A 13,896-nucleotide genomic window follows, 5' to 3' on the forward strand; every position below is an offset into this window, starting at 1 on the left:
TCCAAAAGACTGTTCTATACATCTGTGTCTCTTTTGCTGTCTTGCATACAGGGTTATCCTTGCTGCTGCTGCTACTAAGTCACTTCAGTCATGTCCGACTCTGTGCGACTCCATAGATGGCAGCCCGCCAGGCTCCCCTGTCCCTGGGATTCTCCAGGTAAGAACGCTGGAGTGGGTTGCCATTTCATTCTCCAATGCAAGAGACTGAAAAGTGAAAGTGAAGTCGCTCAGTCGTGTCCGACTCTGTGCGGCCCCATAGACAGCAGCCCACCAGGCTCCTCCATGCATGGGATTTTCCAGGCAAGAGTACTGGAGTGGGTGTCATTGCCTTCTCGAGGGTTATTGTTACCATCTTTCTAAATTCCATATATATGCGTTAGTATACTGTATTTATGTTTTTCTTTCTGGCTTCCTTTACTCTGCATAAGAGGCTCCAGTTTCATCCACCTCATTAGAACTGATTCAAATGTATTCTTTTTAATGGCTGAGTAATACTCCACTGTGTGTATGTACCATGGCTTTCTTATCCATTCATCTGCTGATGGGCATCTAGGTTGCTTCCATGTCCTGGCTATTATAAACACTGCTGCGATGAACATCGGGGTACACATGTCTCTTTCAATTCTGGTTTCCATGGTGTGTATGCCCAGCAGTGGGATTGCTGGGTCACATGCAAGTTCTATTTCTGGTTTTTTAAGGAATCTCCACACTGTTCCTCATAGATGCTGTACTAGTTTGCATTCCCACCAACAGTGTAAGAGGGTTCCCTTTTCTCCACACCCTCTCCAGCATTTATTGCTTGTAGACTTTTGGATAGCAGCCATTCTGACTGGCATGAAATGGTACCTCATTGTGGTTTTGGTTTGCATTTCTCTGATAATGAGTGATGTTGAGCATCTTTTCATGTGTTAGCCATCTGTATGTCTTCTTTGGAGAAATGTCTGTTTAGTCCTTTGGCCCATTTTTTGATTGGGTCATTTATTTTTCTGGAATTGAGCTGTAGGAGTTGCTTGTATATTTTTGAGATTAATTCTTTGTCAGTTGCTTCATTTACAATTATTTTCTCCCATTCTGAAGGCTGTCTTTTCACCTTGCCTAGAGTTTCCTTTGTTGTGCAGAAGCTTTTAACTTTAATTAGGTCCCATTTGTTTATTTTTCTTTCATTTCCAATAATCTGGGAAGTGGGTCATAAAGGATCCTGCTGTGATTTATGTAAGAGAGTGTTTTGTCTGTGTTCTCCTCTAGAAGTTTTATAGTTTCTGGTCTTACATTTAGATCTTTAATCCATTTTGAGTTTATTTTTGTGTATGGTGTTAGAAAGTGTTCTAGTTTCATTGTTCTACAAGAGGTTGACCAGATTTCCCACCATCACTTGTTAAAGAGATTGTCTTTAATCCATTGTATATTCTTGCCTCCTTTGTCAAAGATAAGGTGTCCATAGGTGTGTGGATTTATCTCTGGGCTTTCTATTTTGTTCCATTGATCTATATTTCTGTCTTTGTGCCAGTACCATACTGTCTTGATGACTGGCTTTATAGTAGAGCCTGAAGTCAGGTGGGTTGATTCCTCCAGTTCCATTCTTCTTTCGCTAGATTGCTTTGGCTATTTGAGATTTTTTGTATTGCCATACAAGTTGTGAAATTATTCATTCTAGCTCTGTGAAAAATACCGTTGGTAGCTTGATAGCGATTGCATTGAATCTGTAGATTGCTTTCAGTAGTATACTCATTTTCACTATATTGATACTTCTGATCAATTAAGTTTATTTCTGCATCTATTAGTGTCCTCTTTGATTTCTTTCACCAGTGTTTTATAGTTTTCTATATATAGGTCTTTTGTTTTTTAGGTAGATATATTCCTAAGTATTTTATTCTTTTTTTTGCAGTGGTGAATGGAATTGTTTCGTTAATTTCTTTTTCTATTTTCTCCTTATTAGTGTACAGGAAAGCAAGGGATTTCTGTGTGTTGATTTTATATCCTGAAATTTTACTATATTCATTGATTAGCTCTGGTAATTTTCTGGTGGAGTCTTTAAGGTTCTATGTAGAGGATCATGTCATCTGCATACGGTCAGAGTTTTACTTCTTCTTTTCCAATTTGGATTCCTTTTATTTGTTTTTCTGCTCTGATTGCTATGGCTAAAACTTCCAAAACTATGTGGAATAGTAGTGGTGAAAGTGGGCACCCTTGTCTTGTTCCTGACTTTAGGGGAAATGCTTTCAATTTTTCACCATTGAGGATAATGTTTGCTGTGGGTTTGTCATATATAGCCTTTATTATGTTGAGGTATGTTCCTTCTATTCCTGCTTTCTGGAGGGTTTTTATCATAAATGGATGTTGAATTTTATCAAAGGCTTTCTCTGCATCTATTGAGATAATCATATGGCTTTTATTTTTCAATTTGTTAATGTGGTGTATTACATTGATTGACTTGCAGATATTGAAGAATCCTTGCATTCCTGGGATAAAGCCCACTTGGTCATGGTGTATGATCTTTTTATGTGTTGTTGGAGTCTGATTGCTAGAATTTTATTAAGAATTTTTGCATCTATGTTCATCAGTGATATTGGCCTGTAGTTTTTGTGTGTGTGTGTGGCATCTTTGTCAGGTTTTGGTATTAGGATTATGGTGGCCTCATAGAATGAGTTTGGAAGTTTACCTTCCTCTGCAATTTTCTGGAAGAGTTTGAGTAGGATAGGTGTCAGCTCTTCTCTAAACTTTTGGTAGAATTCAGCTGTGAAGCCGTCTGGACCTGGGCTTTTATTTGCTGGAAGATTTCTGATTACAGTTTCAATTTCCATGCTTGTGATGGGTCTGTTAAGATTTTCTATTTCTTCCTGGTTCAGTTTTGGAAAGTTGTACTTTTCTAAGAATTTGTCCATTTCTTCCACGTTGTCCATTTTATTGGCATATAATTGCTAATAGTAGTCTCTTATGATCCTTTGTATTTCTGTGTTGTCTGTTGTGATCTCTCCATTTTCATTTCTAATTTTATTGATTTGATTTTTCTCCCTTTGTTTCTTGATGAGTCTGGCTAATGGTTTGTCAATTTCATTTATCCTTTCAAAGAACCAGCTTTTGGCTTGTTGATTTTTGCTATGGTCTCCTTTGTTTATTTTGCATTTATTTCTTCCCTAATTTTTAAGATTTCTTTCCTTCTACTAACCCTGGGATTCTTCATTTCTTCCTTTTCTAGTTGCTTTAGGTGTAGAGTTAGGTTATTTATTTGACTTTTTTCTTGTTTCTTGAGGTATGCCTCAAGAGGTATTGCTATGAACTTTCGCCTTAGCACTGCTTTTACATGTCTCATAGGTTTTGGGTTGTTGTGTTTTCATTTTCATTCATTTCTATGCATATTTTGATTTCTTTTTTGATTTCTTCTGTGATTTGTTGGTTATTCACAATTCGTTTTTCTTTTTTCCTCTCTGATTCATTTATTTCTACCATTCTATCTTCTACCTCACTAATCCTATCTTCTGCCTCTGTTACTCTACTATTTGTTCCCGCCAGAGTGTTTTTGACCTCATTTATTGCATTATTCATTATATATTTACTCTTTTTTATTTCTTCCTGGTCCTTGTTAAACCTTTCTTGCATCTCCTCAATCCTTCTCTTCAGGCTATTTATCTGTGATTCCATTTTGATTTCAATATTTTGGATCATTTTCACTATCATTATTCAGAATTTTTTATCACATAGATTCCCTATCTCTTCCTCTTTTGTTTGGTTTAGTGGGCATTTATCCTGTTCCTTTACCTGCTGGGTATTCCTCTGTCTCTTCATCTTGTTTATATTGCTCTGTTTGGGGTGGCCTTTCTGTATTCTGGCATTTTTTGGAGTACTCTTTATTATGGAGTTTCCTCACTGTGGGTGGGGTTGTATGGGTGGCTTGTCAAGGTTTCCTGGTTAGGGAAGCTTGTGTCAGTGTTCTGGTGGGTGGAGCTAGATTTCTTCTCTCTGGAGTGCAATGAAGTGTCCAGTAATGAGTTATGAGATGTCAATGGGTTTGGAGTGACTTTGGGCAGCCTGTATACTGAAGCTCAGGGCTGTGTTCCTGTGTTGCTGGAGAATTTGCTTGGTATGTCTTGCTCTGGAACTTGTTGGCCCTTGGTGGTGCTTGGTTTCAGTGTAGGTATGCAGGCGTTTGATGAGCTCCTGTCGATTGATGTTCCCTTTAGTCAGGAGTTCTCTGGTGTTCTCAGGATTTGGACTTAAGCCTCCTGCTTCTGGTTTTCAGTCTTATTTTTACAGTAGCCTAAAGACTTCTCCATCTGTACAGCACCATTGATAAAACATCTCCTTTCGAAAACAATGGGCTGCTTTTCTGGGTGCCTGATGTCCTCTGCCGGCATTCAGAAGTTGTTTTGTGGAATTTACTGAGCGTTCAAATGTTCTTTTGATGAGTTTGTGGGGGAGAAAGTGGTCTCCACGTCCTATTCCTCCGCCATCTTAAGACCACCCCACCACATTTTGGGAAAATTTTTCTTAAGACACAAGAGAATTGGATATGTGTAAATGCTAATAGAAAGGAGCCAACAGGGAAGGAGAGAATAAAGAAAAAAGAAGAACTGATTATTTAATTATGAATGCTCAAACTACTGCACAATTGCACTCATCTCACATGCTAGTAAAGTAATGCTCAAAACTCTCCAACCCAGGCTTCAGCAATACGTGAACCATGAACTTCCAGATATTCAAGCTGGTTTTAGAAAAGGCAGAGGAACCAGAGATCAAATTGCCAACATCTGCCGGATCATCAAAAAAGCAAGAGAGTTCCAGAAAAAAAAAAAAAAAAAAAAAACATCTATTTCTGCTTTACTGACTATGCCAAAGACTTTGTGCAGATCACAATAAATCATGGAAAATCCTGAAAGAGATGGGAATACCAGACCACCTGACCTTCCTCTTGAGAAACCTGTATGCAGGTCAGCAAGCAAGAGTTAGAACTGGACATGGAGCAACAGACTTGTTCCAAATAGGAAAAGGAGTATGTCAAGGCTGTATATTTTCACCCTGCTTATTTATCTTATATGCAGGGTACATCATGAGAAACGCTGGGTGGGAGGAAGCACAAGCTGGAATCAAGATTGCTGAGAGAAATATCAATAACCTCAGATATGCAGATGACCAAACCCTTATGGCAGAAAGTGAAGAAGAACTAAAGAGCCTCTTGATGAAAGTGAAAAAGGAGAGTGGAAAAGTTGGCTTAAAACTCAACATTCAGAAAACTAAGATCATGGCACTCAGTCCCATCACTTCATGGCAAATAGATGGGGAAACAGTGGCAGACCTTATTTTGGGGGCTCCAAAATCACTGCAGATGGTCACTGCAGCCATGAAATAAAAAGACACTTACTCTTTGGAAGGAAAGTTATGACCAACCTAAACAGCATAATAAAAAGCACAGACATTACTTTGCCAATGAGGTCTGTCTAGTCAAGGCTATGATTTTTCCAGTGGTCATGTATGGATGTGAGAGTTGGACTGTGAAGAAAGCTGAGCAGTGAAGAAATTATGCTTTTGAATTCTGTTGTTGGAGAAGACTCTTGAGAGTCCCTTGGACTGCAAGGAGATCCAACCAGTCCATCCTAAAGGAGATCAGTCCTGGGTGCTCATTGGAAGGACTGATGTTGAAGCTGAAACTCCAATACTTTGGCCACTTGATGCGAAGAACTGACTCATTCAAAAAGACCCTGATGCTGGGAAAAATTGAAGACAGAAGGAGAAGGGGATGACAGAGGATGAAATGGTTGAATAGCTTCACTGACTCGATGGACATGAGTTTGAGTGGACTCTGGGAGTTGGTGATGCACAGGGAGGCCTGGCGTGCTGCACTTCATGAGGTCACAAAGAGTCAAACATGACTGAGCAACTGAACTAAACTGAACTGATTGAGTTGGTGACTATAATATTACCCGGATGGGCTGCACGGTCTTCCAGAAGGGATCAGTAGCTCAAATGCAGGTAGGGAGAAAGAAAACTATTGCATTAGACTTTTGACAAGTGAAACGGATAAGGAGGTGCTTACTGATTAAGTGGTAAGAGTAATAAAATATACACTGGAATATAAGGGTTGGACAGAAGATTAGCCTAATGAACAGGCAGAATATGGGACTAACAATTTACTGAGAATCCTGTGGGAGTCTAAGTACTACTATATTTATTAAAATGTATCTACAAACTAAAAGGAAAGAAGCATGTGGTCAGCGGGTGAAATACCTGAGATATGACTGTGTAATAATATAGACAATTAGGCAATCTATACATCTTCTGCTGTGATAGTTGAAACCTAAGAGTCTTAATGAGGAGTATAGATGAAATACCTCTCACCTTGGGAATGAGATATTCTCTGAATTTAATGTCCTGAGCTGCAGCATGGGGTAGGTTGTTGGGGACAATGTCAATGTATCTCTGGATCTCGTGGATCACAGCATCTGTGTAGGGCATGCGGCTCCTGTCCTGCATGCAGGGACTCCGGTTTCTGCCAACCACACGGTTAATTTCTTCCTGGACTTTAGCTGGCAAGGTAGAAATCAGAATTTATGTCAAGTGATAAAGATATTTTATCTTCTTAATCATGATTACATTGTGGTAGGCTATGGAGAGAAGGAAAAATTACATGTGTTTCCCTACAAGGGAAAAAAAAGATATAGAATCAATGTCATGGGCAAATTGGAATTTCATTAGAGACTTAAATACACACATATATAAAGCACAGTTACATCATGAAATTCATTTCTCAATTCTGATTCTCTCCTTTGTGTATTTTTTAAAATAAACTCAGGGATGTGGGATCTCAAAGGCTCACATCATGCAGTTTAACCATTTTGTTTATGTCAGTTTTATTTTATAAAGGTTCTAAGAGAGTAGAAGTACTCCATGCAGTAAATACTTAATAAATGGACCAACTGAACAAGATGCTTGGTTGACTCAACACATAGGAATAATGAGTAAGTTAAGGGAGAATATCCATGATGACAGAGTAGAAAGACTCTGAGATCACCTCCTCCCACAAGCATTACAAAATGATTAATACAATGATTTACAGAGCAACTATCAATAAGAACAACCTGAAGTCTAAGAGAAAGTTCTTCAACAACTAAAGATCTAAGGATGGAATCATGAGATGCATAGGAGAAGCAGAAACATAGCACAGTTAAGACCATACCCCGGGGTAAGAGTCCCATGAACAGGATAATTACAATTACAGAGGTTCTTCCTGAGGAGTGAGGGGTCTGAACCCATCACTGGGCTCCCTAACCCAGGAGTGCTGCACCAGGAAGATGAGCCCCCAGAGCACTTGGCTTTGCAGGCCAACAGGGCTTATTTCAGATGATCTAGTGAGCTGTGGGAAGTAGAGACTCCACTCTTAAAGAGTGTATACAAAATCTCACCCACTCTGGGACCCAGAAGCAGGAGCAGTAATTTGAAAGGACCCCGGGTCAAACCCATTTATTGATCTTGGACAGGCTCCCAGAGACGCACAGGACAGTTGGCGCTCACCTCCAGAACACATATGCTGGTAGCAGCTACTTTGGAGAGCTCATCCCAACACATGGACATGGATGATAGTGAGTGCAATTTTAGAATCTTCCCTGTGGTTTATTAGTGCCAGACCTTGGCCCTTCTCATCAGCCAGTTATCACCCATTCTTGGATGTGGGAGGCCAAGTAGCTAGCTGGGCTGGGACACAGTCCTACCCACCAGCATGCCAGTTACTATAGCAGCCCTGACCCCCAGCTGTCCCTGGACCCAACTCCTCTCAACCATTGGGAGACACCAACCCCTGGTCTCCCTGGGCCCCCGTTTAGACAACGGGCAGGCCAACTCCAATTCCAGGACCCCTAAGGTCTTACAGCCAGAGAACACAGGATCTGGCTCGCCCCAACAAGATACCCAAGACCCTGCAGCCAGAGAAGCCAGGATATGGCCTCATATACCAGAAGGCAGGTACTATCCTCAAGACTCCTGGGGCCTGATCCACCAACTAGCAGGCCAACCTCAGCCCCAGGACCACAGCAGTCCTGCAGCCAACCATGTCAAGATCCAGCCTACTCAACAGCAGGTCAGCACCACTAGAAGACATCTTGGGTCTCAGGCTCACCCAACAGCAAACTGACACCCAATTCTAGGAAGCCCCAGAACTCTCTGCCAGCCATCTCAGGAAGAGGCCCTGGACCCAGCTCTAACCACCAGAGGACCAGCACTAGACTGGACCCCATGGGCTTTCATAACCAGCTGCCACATGACCCAGCCCCACCCACCATCACCCAGCAGCTGCTCCACTAGAAAAACGTATTGAATACAAATGGAAGAAAAAGAAAGTTGAGGAAACAATTCCTAGACAAAATAGACTTTAAAACAAAGACTGCATGGAACAAGAGAAAAAAGAAGGACATTACATAATGATGAAAGAATCAACCAACAAAAAGATACAACCATTATAAATCTATATGCATATAGATTTATAATAGTGCTAAGTTGTTTCAGTCATGTCTGACTCTTTGTGACCCTTTCAACTGTGCCCGCCAGGCTCCTCTGTCCATGAGATTCTCCAGGCAAGAATACTGGAGTGGGTTGCCATGCCCTCTTCCAGGGGATCTTCTCAACCCAGGGAATGAACCCACATCTCTTATGTATCACACACATGTTGGCAGGTGAGTTCTTTACCACTAACACCCCCTGGGAAGCTCGTAAATATATATACATATAACTGGTTCACTTCGTTTTACAGCAGAAACTAATACAACATTGTAAGACAATGAAACTCAAAAAAATAAAAATAGAAGTGTCTTAATAGGTCAAAGCACAAAGCATGATAGAGTAAAGGAAATATTCTCTTAGATGAGGATTGAATAAGAAAAAAAGGAGGATGAGAAATTACATTTTTCAGGAAATTTTGTTTGACCAAAAGGGTGTATTTGAACAGATTTTTTGTGTATAACTTTTTAATTTAACTCAAGGGCAGGGCACCCAGCCCAGCTCAGAAACTCAAGGGCAGGGCACCCAACCCAGCCTTCCCTGTTGTCATGGGGGTGTGTGAACCCAGAGCCTCCTGTCTCACTCATATATACCCGTTTAGCATTCCCTCCAGAGAGGGTCTTCCCGCCCACAACCTAGGTAAATGCGAGATCCACCTTTCCCACCAGGGCTGCCAAAACTGGTCTGCTTTCCCCACCAGAATGATGTTATTGCGAACCAGGGAAACAGGAAAAAGGTACAGTCTCTATCCTCACAGAGAAGGCAATGGCACCCCACTCCAATACTCTTGCCTGGAAAATCCCATGGACAGAGGAGCCTGGTGGGCTGCAGTCCATGGGGTCGCAAAGAGTTGGACACGACTGAGTGACTTCACTTTCACTTTTAATTTAAAGAGTGAGGTTTTTTGATGAAGAAAGATTGTGATTTTGTTGAGTCAATCTTTCCATTGCAAATGCATCTGAGTAGAATTAACTTTTGACAAAAGTACATTTATGTGGACTTGGAAGGCTTATCAAGCAATATCATTGTAGAGAAGATTCTTCACCATCTGAGCCACCATGGAAGCCCTACTGCACCTGACCTGATGCAAATCAAGGATACTCCACCACAGTAGGGAGGACAGTGACCTCTGCCCTCCATGACTCTGCTACTGGTTAACTATTTCATTCTCCTTTTTTGCTATACTCTAATTTAAATGCAATTCATACAATGATAGGAAGATGTACTAAGGATGGAAGTTTTTCTTGGACATCTTCGAGGCAGATGAAAAGTAGAAAAGTCATCAGTGCCTGCCAATTTCTAACCAGAATTTCATCCTGTCCATAATCTGTGATACTACCTGTGACCTCTGGGTGCTTCAGCAGGAGCAGCAGTCCGTATTTCAGAGAGATGCTTGTTGTCTCTATTCCAGCAGTAAGCACATCCCATACAGTGGTGATCAAGTTGTCCATGGTAAACTCAGACTGTTTATTGTGTTTCTCCTGGCAATGATGTATTAGGATTACATGATAAGTAAAAGCAACTTACAAGTAACTTACAATAATTCCATAAAACAACATAATTGTTTAAGTTTACTTATTTGACAAATTAAGCCAAACATTAGAGAATGTTACAGATGAAGGTAAAGTTAGATGTGTTGTTAGAATTTCTTCAATTAAAATATAACCAGAGTTAAACTTCCAAGTCCTTTCTGATTCCTCACTTTCTCACCCACTGGAGTATATCAGTTCTTCAGTAATTTCTATCTAACCTGACTCTTATCAAGTCATCACTGCTACTCACCATCAGTTCAGGCATCTATTGTCAATTTCATCATATCTGAATTTCTCACTCAGGCCTTCAGAACCACCTATCCTCAAACTGAAACACTATTCCCAAATTCAGTCATTAAACCCACGACAGTTCCTCAGTTACTATCAAGACAATCTCTTTAAAAATTCCACTTCATCACTGCACTTATCTTTCCCTGAACCAGTTTTATCATCTCTGCTAATCCTCAAAACCTACTTCATCTGTTTTCTACTGTCTTTCCAAGAGTAAGCCTTTCTAGATTCCCATCCATTTCTGCCTTCTCTCATTTCTTACATCACCCATTCATGGAATTTATTTAATGAAAGAGAATATACCATCTATCACTTATCTTGAATGTGTGTGTGTGTTTCAATCTGTTCTCAAATAAAGAACCAGCTTTAACATGGTAAATATAAACACTTCCAAGCAATTTTCAGTGACAATGCAGAAATAATTCAAGACATCCAGTATGGTTTGCACAACAATAGGTTGCAATGAATATATCTTTAAGAAGGAGCATTTGTTTTAATAAACTGATTCCACTGAGAAGAACAAAGCTATTCCATGCATCACATCACTCCACCTACAAAGATGAAGCAGCAAATCTGGATCCCATTTTACCTTTTCCATTTTAATCAGGAAGTAATCAATAAAGTCTTGAGGGTTATTGAGGTCCAAGGATTCTTGGTGTTCCTTTATTTTCTCCAAAATAAACTTTCTTTGCTCAGTCATGTTTTTAAATAATGTGTTATGACTCCCTGGGAGATAATGTAGTAAAGAGGGGAAAGCATTGTAGAGCTGAAAAAGAAAAGAAACAGTCAATTCATTCAGCAAACATTTACAAGCCCATATTATGGTGCAGACATATTGCTATAAAATGAGCAAACAAAGATAAGTAAGATATGGTTCTTGCACTGGAACCCATTTGGGATTTGAAGGAAAGGGAACTGATAAAATGGCCTGAATGAGAGTATGCACAAATTAACAACTAATTTCAAAATCATTAGAGTTATTTTCCTAACTATAATTCTGAAGAAATTCAGGATCATACCACATCTTTCCAAATGAGGGTACTGAGGTTCAGAAATGCCGGAGTCCAGCTCCAGCAGCCAGGGAACCAGCCTGAAGGGGTGAGCGGTGTCGGCGGACGATGATGTAGTCTCCAACTCATAGTACGGAACTACATGTTTATTTCAAGCTTCAGGTTCTCTTTTATACTTTGACCAAAGCATTAGGTCAGAGGTTTGACATTTTCAGTTTCCCCCACCCAGATTTACTGTCTCCAGAAATCATTGTTGTCCTACAAACAGAGTTCCTGCTTCAGCGATTCTCTCAGAATCTCAGGCTTTACTATCTACTATCTACTTTCTCTTATGTGTCCTATACTTACTTGTGATTACATTGTAACTCAAGACATATTCCTCCGTTTATTTCTTATCTTTCTAAATCCTGTTTGCCCCAGCATCTTAAGATCACTATCTCCTAAAAAGGCTTCTAGCTATTCTTAATTATCCCTAAGCCCTAAACTCAGCAAACTACTTTTGCCATAAATATTTCCCTCACAAACAGGTCTCAGAAAACAATCCTTCCCATGGCCTCAAGCTAAGGCCTACGTGCTCATCCTGGGACAGTCTTTGTAAAGATCCTTGAACAAATGTCAATGGTTATTTTATAGATTATTTTCTGGGCACAACCGCAGAAGGCTTTGTGCTTTCTCATGCTTCTCTCGAGCACCTTAACATTCTTTCCAGCCAACTCAACCAAAGAAAGGAAAGAACAAGTCAGAATCACAAGTCCTAACTCCTTCACCCTGGGACCGTGCCTGTGAGATGAGGAGAGGCGGTTGGGGCCGTGCCTCCATTTTGTCAGTAATGCCTAACGCGGCTCCTGACACAGAAAGGTTAGTCAACCAGTCTAAGTCACAAAACTAGTGACAGAGGTAGATTCCAGTGTTCATCCCAGTTTACACTACACACGTGTCTACAGAGAGTCACCTAAACAGTGTGCAGGGATCATACACTTTTTCTACATTTATCTTTATGAAAATATATTAACTGTTGACACGTATTATATTAGTTTCAGGCATACAAAATGGTGATTCACCATTTACATGCATTACAAATTGATTGCCATAATAAACCTAGGAATCATCTGTCATCATACAGTTATTGAAATGTTATTGACTCTATTCCTTATGCTGTATATTACATCGCTGTGACTTATTACATTTATATTTGAAGTTTATACTTCTTAATCCCTTTTACCTGTTTCATTCATCCCTCTACTTCTTCCTCTTTGAGGACCACCAGTTTCTTCTCTGTATCTATGAATTTGTTTCTGTTTTATTTTGTTTGTTTTAATTTTTAGATTCTAAATATGAAGTAAATCATATGATATTTGTCTTTGTCTGCCTGACATTCTTCCCTTACCATAATATCTGCGAGGACTATCCATGCTGTATAAAAGGCACAATTTCATGCTTTTATATGGCTGAGTAATATTTCAGTGTGTGTGTGTGTGTGTGTGTGTGTGTGTGTGTGTGTGTATACCACTTCTTCTTTATCCTTTCATCTGTTAATGGACACTTAGGTGATTTCGATATCTTACCTACTGTCAACAATGCTACAATGAATATAGGGGTGCATATATCTTTTTGAATAAGTTTCTCTTCTTCAGATAAATACCCAGAAGTTTTCTAGAGAGAAGTACCCAGTTAAGTCCCAGATCTTATAGGACCTCTATTTTTAACTTTTTGAGGAACCTCTATATTGTTTGCCATAGTGACCATTTCAATTTACATTCCTACCAACAGTGCATTAGTGTTCCCTTATCTCCACATCCTCCCAACACTTGTTATTTCTTCTCTTTCTTATAGTAGCCATTCTGACTGGTGTGAGGTAAAATCTTTTAGTGTTTTTATTTGTATTTTTCTGATAATTAGTGTTTTGACCATCTTTCCATGTGCCTATTAGCCAACTGTTTGTCTTCATTGGAAAAATACCTATTTGAACCTTCTGTCCATTTTTTAACTAGGGTTTTCTTTGGGTTGTTGAAGTGTATGAGTTCTTTGTGTATTTTGAACACTAACTCCTTATCAGTTGCATCATTTGCAAATATATTCTATTCAGCAGGCAGGCATTTTGTTTTGTTGATAGTTACTTTTACTGTGCAAAAGCTTTTACATTTAAGTAGGTCACATTCCTTTATTTTTGCTTTTGTTTCCCTTGCCTAATAATGCATAACCAAAAAAATATCAACAAGACTAATGTCAAAGAGCGAACATCTATGATTACTTCTAGAATTTTTATAGTTCTGGTTCTTACATTTAAATCCTTAATCCATTTTGAATTTATTTTTATATGTGGCATGATAAAGGCATCCAGTTTGATTCTTTCATATGTAACTGTCCAGTTTTCCCAGTACCATTGATTGAAGAGGGTGTCTTTTCTATATTTTGTATTCTAGCTTCTTTTGTTGTATATTAATTACCTACTAGGTGTGGGTTCATATCTAAGCTGTCTCTTCAGTTCCATTGATCTATGTCTGCTTTTGTGCCAGTACCACGCTTCTTTTTCTTTGCTTGCTGTGGCTGGAACTTCCAGTACTATGCTGAATAAATGTGGG

General features: G+C 39.5%; 1 protein-coding gene across 2 annotated transcripts in view; it reads right to left on the reverse strand.

The window, feature by feature from the left end:
- The window catches only part of LOC147344094 (cytochrome P450 2C31-like), a 53,180-nt gene that overhangs the window by 11,505 nt on the left and 27,779 nt on the right, over positions 1-13,896 (reverse strand). Inside the window, exons 1-4 of one of the 2 annotated variants that reach the window (XM_086378801.1) lie at positions 11,324-11,468; positions 10,894-11,070; positions 9,821-9,962; positions 6,331-6,518 (exon numbers count right to left, since the gene is read on the reverse strand). In XM_086378801.1, coding sequence (XP_086234927.1) covers positions 6,331-6,518; positions 9,821-9,962; positions 10,894-11,070; positions 11,324-11,443 — 627 coding nt within the window. In that variant the 5' untranslated portion in view covers positions 11,444-11,468. Of the gene's footprint in view, positions 1-6,330; positions 6,519-9,820; positions 9,963-10,893; positions 11,071-11,323; positions 11,469-13,896 lie in introns of those variants that run through there. The other variant, XM_086378800.1, reaches the window with a different exon arrangement.

This window comes from Bos grunniens, chromosome 26 (assembly GCF_055505025.1).
Source record: "Bos grunniens cultivar Pamir isolate PY7600 chromosome 26, Bosgru_T2T1.0, whole genome shotgun sequence".
NCBI classification, from domain to species: Eukaryota; Metazoa; Chordata; class Mammalia; order Artiodactyla; family Bovidae; genus Bos; species Bos grunniens.